The following is a 9,145-nucleotide window of genomic DNA, read 5'->3' on the forward strand; positions in this document are numbered from 1 at the left end:
CGAAGGGGGTTCAGTGGGGGGCAGTGGCTCTTAGGGGCCTCAGGACCCCTCCCCCACCCCCACAGCTGAAAAGAGCAGTGTGCAAGCCTGCACCAGACCATGCTTGCTGCCCCCCATGCCTGGGAACTCTAACTCACTTGGAGGGGGTGTTTCTGTTTCCTGTCGAGCTTGGGAACCTCGAGCCTGGACCACCCATCAGAGAACGGCCCTGGCTCAGCCAGGTGGGGGCCCTGCCTGTCAAGGGGGATCCTACCACCTTGAAGGGCTTCCTTTGAGGGGCCTTGCCAACCGCCTCGTCCACCACGAGGAAGGAAGGGAAGCCGTGCTGATGACCCCGTGTGACAGGCACGCACAGAGAGCAGGGCTCGGGGCGCTTCCTCTCACTGGGCCATGCTGACCTTGAGAAGGGAGGCAAGGAACTCTCCTGCCACTCACCCCTCGAGTACCCACAGCCGTGGGGTTTGTCCTTTGCCTTCACCTCCTGCCTTCCTACGGGGGTTACAGGACCAGGAGGAAGATATGGGCAGAGCCCACTTCCAGGAGTACAAGGTGCCCCCTTCCTCCAACATCAGGAGGCCAAGGGAGGCAGAGAGCATCTCTGTGGGGCTCAGCCCTGACCTGGTGAGGCAGCAGGGGCACTGCCCCCTCTCAGGACACCCAGGCTCTGCTGGGCAGAGCCCATGCCACATCTGGGCAGAGAGGACCTTGGGGAAGCCAAAGGGCCTGTCCCCCTGCCCTGCTCACCTGGGAAGCCCAGCCCCCAGCAGCTCAGAGGCCGGAGCCCATGACCACTAACAGACCGGGGAGCGGGTGCTCTGGGGTCCCGTCCCTTGTTTAGACCAGCTCACACAGCTGAGGCAGGGGCCTTGCCCCAGCTCCCTGATTCTTGGGGGGCTGAGGAGGGTGCAGCCTAAAATGGACAAGTTTCTTTATTCTTTGTCATTTCAGTGGCTTCAGCAAACCTACGGGTTACAGCACCTTCACTGGTGACAATATAAGGGTGTCCCCTAAAGATCCCCAGCTCAGATAATGGTCTCTCTCCTTTATTATGGTAAATAAAGAAGCCATGTGAGTTGAAGACTTAACTCCTTCCTTCCCCTCTCCTCCACACAGGGCCCTGGAAAGATGGGCAGACAACTCCTGGGTAGAGTAGGTGCCCCTCTTGCCCAGGTGCGGGCCCTGGCCAGGTCCCTGGGCCTCCCCAGACACACCACCCTGGGCTGAAGAGGCCTGCCCCGCTGGCTCTGAGAAGACACAAAGGGAAGACAGGAGTCCTTCTCCCCGCCGCCGCCTCCTAGCCGGCATCCTGAGTCCCGGCTCGGCTCCGGCTAGCACCCGCCCCCACCCCAACTCCGGGCAGGAAACAGTTCCTCTTCTTCAGGGGGCAGCTGGCCCTGCCTTTGTCCGTAGCTCCGGAGGCCCCGATCGCCGCCGGGCTAAGCGCGGGCAGGCCAGGCGGAAAGCCGCTGCCTGCCACCCCCGCCGCCGGCACCGGCGGGCCGCCCTGCTCACGGCTCGCCCCGGGCTCCAGGCGCTCTTCCGAGCCGGCCGGCAGCCGGGGCTCCGCTGCCAGAGTCGCCCTCCCGGGCCTAGGACCCCAGCAGGCCGGGGTGCGGGGGACGTCGTCTCCGCGGCCTCGGCCGGAGCTCCCGCAGCGCCGACTCCGGGAAGCCCGGCTGCAGGGGGAGGAGCGCGGCGGGCGGGGGTCCGGGCAGGGCGGCGCGGAGCTGCGGGCGGGGACCCCGACCCCGCCGGGCCTGCGCGGCCCACTCACCCAGGCAGACGACGGCGAGCTGCGCCCGGGCGCCCGGCGCCCCCTCCGGGCCCGCGCCCGCCCGCTTCTCCATGCCGGGGCCCCGCGGGCGCCGCCTCCTGCCCCCCGGCTCGGGCTCCGGCTCCCGCGGCGGCGGCTCCGGCGGCGTCTTTGTGAGGCGGCGGTGCAGGCCCGCAGCGCGCGGGGCCACATCGGCCGCGGCGTCACGGGCCCCGCGGGCTCAGCGGCGGCCGCCAGGAGGACCCCCGCCCGCCGCTGCCCCCGCGCCCCGGGCGCCGCGCCGCGGCCGGCCCGTGCCCGGGGCCCCGGCGCGCCCATGCCCCGCGGCGCGCAGCCCGCCCGGCCCCGGCGCCCCTCGGCCACCCCGCGCCGCGCCCAGCCCTCCCGGCCGGTGCCGCCGATCGTGCGTCGGTGGGTCTGTCGGTCCTCCCGCCCGGCCCCTCGCCCGCCCGGAGCCTGGAGGCCGCGCCGCGCCAGCCACGTGACGCACCCGCCGAGCCGCAGTGGCGCTGGCAGGGCGGGCGGAGGCGGCGGGGGCCGGCCGGGGCGCGCGCCCCGCCTTGGGTGCTGGACAGCTCCGCGCCCGCGGCCCCTGTCCAGTCCGCGCCCTCCGACCCTGGAGCCTGGCGCTCGGGGCGGGCCGAGCACCCAGGGCCCCGGTCAGCGCTCGCCTGGCCTCCTCCCGGGCCCACGAACTGGTGCCTCCCGGAGACTGGCTGTGCTGGGAGGGGAGGCGAGGGGGGACTCGTAAAAGATGGCAGAGAAAGGCGCTCCGCAGAGCTGCTTAGGGGACCTGAGGGCAGGACAGTCGTGGTGGCGCCGGGCTAAGGCCTGTCTTCCGCGTGAGGTGTTCCTGCCCCTCCCACCTGCCCCCCTCATTTGCCACAGCCCAGTGGCCCTGTCATATCCCTAAGCTGAATCCCTCTGTGCAGGGCAAGGCATTTGAGGGGATATTGGTGAACACTCTAAGAGGCCTCTGGAAACCCACCCCTCCCAGGGACCCCTGAGCCCACCCAGTCATCCCGGCAGGCACTGGGAAATGGAGAGGGGGCCTGATTTTCAGGCCTCGGCAGCCACCTGGGAGAGCTGTCAACCAGAGGCTGAGTTCAGAAGAGGCGGAAACCGGAGGAGACGTGGAGAACAGAACGGTTGAGGAGGCCATTGAGGGTCAAGCAGGGTCAACCCTCCTTCCTTGAGACTGATGGGAAATCAGAGGTCCCCAAAGGTTCCCTGGCATGGAGACTTGGTATGCGCTGCCCACCCACCTGAGCTGAGGCTCAAGACCCCTTTTCAATCCCCCCCTTTGATAGTCTCCTTTTAGGGGAGAAGGTAGAGAGAAACTGATACTATGTTAGAGAAAGCTGTGGACAGAGTAACTCACTCACTTTCACTGTGCAGGCTACTGGATTTTAATTTTAAAAATTGGGAAAAATGTCTTTTACTTTTCCTGGTTTTTCTTGTTCTTTCTCTTCTAATTCCTTTGGTGATTTTTCCAAAGCAGACTTCTTCTTGGGAGCTGTATTAAAAGATTTAAAAATCAAATAACAAGACAAATGACTCATTTATGGCAAAGACCACTAGCCTGCTGTAATCAGTTTCAGAATTTCCTCAGACTGCTGACTGCCCGTGTAATGGGCATTTGTACATGACAAAAAGGTTCCACAGAAGTAGGGACACTGGTAGGGAAGGTCTACAGTTTTGTTTTCACTTGAGGATGCTTTCCACTTCATGGAAATTTTGCAGCATACAGCTTGCAAAATGTAAATGCAAGCTGTATAAGGAATCCAGGGTTGAGACCAATGTCATGGGCCGTCCTGTTGGAGCCTGAGGTGACAGGAAAACTGTGAGCCCCTGTATGCACTTAATCAAGATACCCTCCCATACTTTGAACCAAGTGGAAAAGGTTAACAAAAGTTCTACGATTATAGAACATGACCATATATTAAGCTCCAAGTTGCCCAATCTGTTCACACATTGCCAACCCTCACAAAGCCACACAGCAGGGGACAGCCAACCTACCCCAGAACCTAGGTGGGTTGGAAACAATGGATCCCATTGCACAATAGTGCAGGGTCATAAAACTAACAACCACTATCACCTATCTTTGTTTAAACTTTTGATATTTTGTTCATCATGGATTTCCTTGCATTTACTTTGATTTTTTAAAATATGATTTATCTTGATTACTGAATTTTTTGGCACAAATCTCCTCCATGCCCATATTGAGACCTGGCTATCCGACGTGCCATTTCCAGTCTAGTGCCACAGTGGTCTAGTGCCGTCTAGAGGCTGCTGCCCCAGGCAGGCGCTTCACTGGGGGTCCCCAGTGTAGCCCTGGCCCAGTCCTCTCCCCAGCCGGTCTCAATACTTCTGGAGCGGTTCCTGGCAGCCCAGGCTCTGCTGCAGGACTCGACATCCTGGCTGCAGTTGCCTGGTCCCCTCTGCCCCTGCAACTTTTTAACAAACATCCTATGTCAACTCCGGTTCTATCCAGGAAGTTTCTGTCCATCAAAACCCAAAGTCTTCCAACTAGTGGAGAATTTAGTACTGGAAAGAGGATGAGGCAAGTAATAGGCCCCAAGAACCTGCAGACTGGCTGGGACAGGCAAGGAAGCAGCAGGGCAGAGGGGCACAGGCAAGGGATTAAAGTTCTCCTGGTGGGAGGCTGGCCTTCCTGGTTAGGAGGCAGCAGAGCTGCTGTCTTTCACACGTGTCTCCTGGGATTCGGACTGTGGGCCACGGGGGCCTTCAGCAATCTCCTCCGGGAATGAGGAGAAGGAGGCAAGCAGAGGGAGAGGGAAGGGGCACGGAGGCATCCCACATAAACCCCTGTCCAGAACAATGGGGTCACTGCCATTGCCCACTCACCGGCCGCATGCCCCAAGGCCCCTCGGGACACGGAGGAAGCCACTGCCACTGGAGAGTTCTCCACATTCCCCTCCATCATTTGCCCACATGCAGATGCAAACTCAAGCCTACTTATCCACCTGGTTGCCGGACACTACACAGATGCCAAATTGGAAGGTAATTATCTTTTTTGGTTTCAAATAGTTAGAATTTATATTTGAGAATCAAAAGCCAAAAGTGGCTTTGGCAAGTAAAACTGAAACCACCTGGGCCAGGTTTCCTGCAGGTGCCTTCTGGGATGGCAAACCCTCCTTGTTCAGACTGAACTCTAGACCAGACTCCTCCTACTCCTTCCTACTGCCTTCCCTGCCGTGCCCAGCGCAGCTCATGGCCACATCATTTACTGCGTCAATAATCTCTACTCCAACCCGCCCACAGTGTATCTCAAATCTGCCCTCTTCTCTCCACCACCACAGCAACCTCCCTGGTCCCAGCCACCATCTCCTCTCTCTTGGATGTCCACAGAAGCCTCCTATGTGGTCCCCTGCCTCCCCATCAACAACTCACATGTTTAACACACAAAGTGGATCATGCCCCTGCAGAAAATGCTCCAGAACAGACTTCAAAGTTTTTAGCCTGAGCTTTGTGATCCTGTGGGACTAGCCTTGCCGACCACCCTCTCCAAGCCCCCATTTCCACCCAGCTCCTTCTGGTCTCAGAACGTTTACACTCTTCCCAGAGTGAATTTCTATTCTTCCTCTGTTCTTCCTGGAGAACAGCCAAGATGCAGATGCAGAGAGCATTTGGAGGGATGCTCTCAGCCCTGTGAGCAGCTCCTCTAGCACGTAGACGTACCAACTGACCTCCACGTCTCCAGGGTCCCCTTGGAGAGGAGCCCTCCAAGCTCCCAAGGCCAGCTACCTACTCGAGTCGGTGGGGAGAGGACCATTCTGTCTGCATCTCTGACCCAGTCTCTCCTTGGACAGAAACCATCCTTGGGTGCTTTATAAGGTCCCTGCTGGGACCCCAGCAGAGGAGACTCACAGTACAGTGACTTCTAAATGGCTATTCTGCTCTCATATACATTAAAATCCATGTTTCTCTAACGACATTTTAAAATCTGCCATTTAGATAGAAACTAACATGAAAACCTATGACTGCGGGATTTCTGAATGGTAGCTAATGTTGTACAACTTTGAAATAAGATGGTGGAAGGACAGGAAAGGGAGGTAAGAAGAGAAAAAATAGCTTTCAAGAAAGGGAGTTAAGGTTTATTTGAATTAAAAATACTAAAATATCAAAACCACAATGAGATCAAAACCACTTTACATCCATTAGGATGGCTATTATAAAAAAAATAAAACAGAAAATAATGAGTGTTGGTGAGAATGTGGAGAAGTTGGAACCCTTGTACACTGCTGATGGGAAGGGAAAATGGTGCAGCTGCTGAGGAAAACAGTTTGGCAGTTTCTCAAAAGGTTAAACATAGAATTACCGTGTGACCCAGCAATTGTACTTCTGGGTGTATACTCAAAAGAATTGAAAGCAGGGTCTGGAAGAGTTAGTTGTACATCCATGTTCATAAAAGTATTATGCACAATACTAACCAAAAGGTGGAAGCAACCCAAGTGCCCATCAGTGGATGAATGGATAAAATGTGGTATATCCATTCAATGGAATATTATTCAGCCTTAAAAAGGAAGGCTATTCTTACACAGGCTACAATGTGGATGAACCTTGAGGAGATCATGTTAAGTGGGATAAGTCAGTCATGAAAGGACAAATAGTGTGTGATTCCACTTACCTGAGGTACCTAGAGGAAACAAATTCATACAGACAGAGAGTAGAAGGGTGGTTGCCAGGGGCTGGAGGGAGGAGCTAATGGGCAGTTATTGCTTAATAGGTACAGAGTTTCACTTTGGAAAAATGAAAGAGTTCTGGAGATAGATGGTGGCAATGGTTACGCAACAATGTGAATGTACTTAATGCCACTGAACCGCACTCTTAAAAATGGTTAAAATAATAAATTTTGTGTAATGTGTATTTCACCACAATAAAAAAAAAATACTAAAAATAAACTGGCAAAATTCAGTGTTGTCACATTTCCACCTGAATTCTGTGGGGTGAGGCAGCCAGCCTGGGTTGCTGCTTCGGATTTAGCATGGCTTCCCAGCATCTCTGCCCCCCTAGAGCCTTGGTCTGCAGGGAAGCGGGGGAGAGCAAGGCTCAGAGCTGAGCGCCTGCCCCAGCATGTGAGACGCCCAGGCACCGCCCGCCACAGCCCACTCATCCAGTCCTGCCACTTCTGCAGGCACATCTGCGGTGAGGGGCTCCCTGTGGCCAAGCACATCCAGCCATAGACACTCTCCAAGCCGTAGCTGGTTCTGACAACTTTTTTTTTTTTTTAAAGATTTTATTTACTTATTTTTCCCCCCAAAGCCCCAGTAGATAGTTGTATGTCATAGCTGCACATCTTTCTGGTTGCTGTATGTGGGACTCGGCCTCAGGATGGACGGAGAAGTGGTGCCTCGGTGCGCGCCCGGGATCCAAACCCGGGCCACCAGCATCGGAGCGCGTGCACTTAACCACCAAGCCACGGGGCCGGCCCATGGTTCTGACAACTTTAATAGACCAGCGGCAGTAAAATCATCTCACCTTCAGTATGGAGCAGTAATTTTAAAATTATAGGCCTGGAACAGCGATAGCAAGTATGTCGTAAAAGCACTATTCAAAAAAAAAAAAAAAAGGCTTTTATTGCAATAAAAATGTTAGTGCCAGGTCATCCCCTTGGTTTACGTAACCCTCTCCACAGTAATTCTGAGCGACGAGTACACTTCCAATTTTCAATCAAAAAGCCCCCCTCGGCCTTGCTGAAGCACTCAGAAGGGCCCCGAAACAATAATCATTGTGTATTGATTTGGGGGAGAATCAATCCAGTTCGGTCCACCTCACTAAATTATTAATGGAGCAAAGCGCACGAGAACCCCCAGGGGGGTTAACAGATAAGGCTTGCTTTTAACCCTGTTGCTGCCACGGAAATCAAGGTGACTGGGTGAGAGAGCCTGAGGCCAGAGGCACACGTGCAGCGGGGAAACCCAAGGCCGGAGGGATGGGTCAGGAAAGCCACTGGGACAAGCCCTCACGTCCCCGAGGAGTGTCTCCTTCATGACCCAGATGGCTCAGAGGGGAGGCCAAGCCCACTTCCGGCACCAGCGGGAGATGAAAGTAGCCCGCTGAGGGGCTCCAGGTGGCTCCCCGTTAGAGCTCCTAGGAATCCCCAGGGGTCACAGGGGGCTAGCGCAGAGCTACCCACTGGCCACGGCTCGGAGGGCCCCTCCAGTGAACCTTTATTAGGGACTTAACTGTCGTATTTAAATCAACTTTTTAAATTTTACTTAAGTATTTCTACTTGAAAAGGAAATTTTATGTCATTATTTTGAATGTAAATCCAGATCTCTAGCCATAAATAGGTGACCATAAACATAAGCATGACCAAAAGAAAACATCGTACATTTTGTTGCCTGTAATCTCTCTTTCTCTCTGTCTCTGTCTGTCTGTCTGTCTTTCTCTCTGTTAATGTCCACCAGGGAGATTTAGGAAGTAGTCTAGAGCATTCAAGGCAACCTAGCATCAAAACGGAGACTTTCTCTTCAATCGAAGAGAAACACTGGAGGAGAATTGAAGAGAGAATAACATCCTTGCGTTGTGGTTCAGTAATATTTACTGCAAGATGTGACGGTCCTGATCCGGACCATCCCAGCCCCACTGGAAGTCACTCAAGCATCCCAGAAGCAGGAAACCCAGCATGATTATGTACTGAGACTGTGGAGTCAACCTGCGGAGGATTCAGCCCGGCTCCCCTACTCAGTCCCCATGTGAGCAGGTTTCAGAACTTTTATGAGCCTTGGCCCTGTAAACGGGGGTCCGATGGTCCTGGCTTCACTAGGTCATGGTAAGAACTGAAAGTGTTAATACCTGTACAGCACTTACAGCAGTGTCTGACACAGTAAGCACTTGGTAGATACTAGCCGCTGTCCGACTGCCCCCCTCCAGGAAAACTCCTATTCAGTCTTCAGAACCCAGGCCAGCTCTCCTGTCTCTGCCCTCCTAGAGGGAGATAAAACTCCCTCCCACCTTGCTGCTCCTTCTGCACCTTGAACAGTCTTCTGGGGCTGCACACATCATCCTCTTGTAATTTACAGGCTCATTTTCATGGCTGTCCATGTCCTTAGGTGGTCAGCTCCTTCCTAGAGGCATTAACATGCCTTTTACATCCCCATCATCCAGGGCAGCTCTGCTCACACCTATGCAGTAGGTGATCAGCAGGAGTTTACTGACTTGAGTTGAAGCAGCTGACAGCGAGGCTCAGACTGTCTACAGAAATACCATTCTTTCATCGTGTCTCCAATCTCTCATTCTGTAAGTCCCAACCTGTGGAAAGGAGTCCCACTCAGCATCCCTTAGAATCAGGCATCGCCCCCAGGGAGTCCTGCCGTACCCCATTCTCCCTCCCTAACCCAGCCT

At 54.9% G+C, this 9,145-nt stretch overlaps 1 protein-coding gene across 3 annotated transcripts in view; it reads right to left on the reverse strand.

Moving 5' to 3' along the window:
• Positions 1-1,987, reverse strand: part of LRP3 (LDL receptor related protein 3) — a 12,965-nt gene extending 10,978 nt beyond the window's left edge. For 2 of the 3 annotated variants that reach the window (XR_015549520.1, XM_087421837.1), the window contains exon 1: positions 1,775-1,987. Coding sequence is in view for 2 of the 3 variants with exons in the window: in XM_087421837.1 (XP_087277963.1) it covers positions 1,775-1,847 (73 nt within the window). In the remaining variant the exon portion in view is untranslated. Of the gene's footprint in view, positions 1-137; positions 1,245-1,774 lie in introns of all 3 variants that reach the window. The other variant, XM_087421839.1, reaches the window with a different exon arrangement.
• Between the last annotated feature and the right edge of the window lie 7,158 nt (positions 1,988-9,145).

Source organism: Ceratotherium simum, chromosome 33 (genome assembly GCF_057802395.1).
Source record: "Ceratotherium simum simum isolate JZ-2026a chromosome 33, ASM5780239v1, whole genome shotgun sequence".
Taxonomy (NCBI): Eukaryota; Metazoa; Chordata; class Mammalia; order Perissodactyla; family Rhinocerotidae; genus Ceratotherium; species Ceratotherium simum.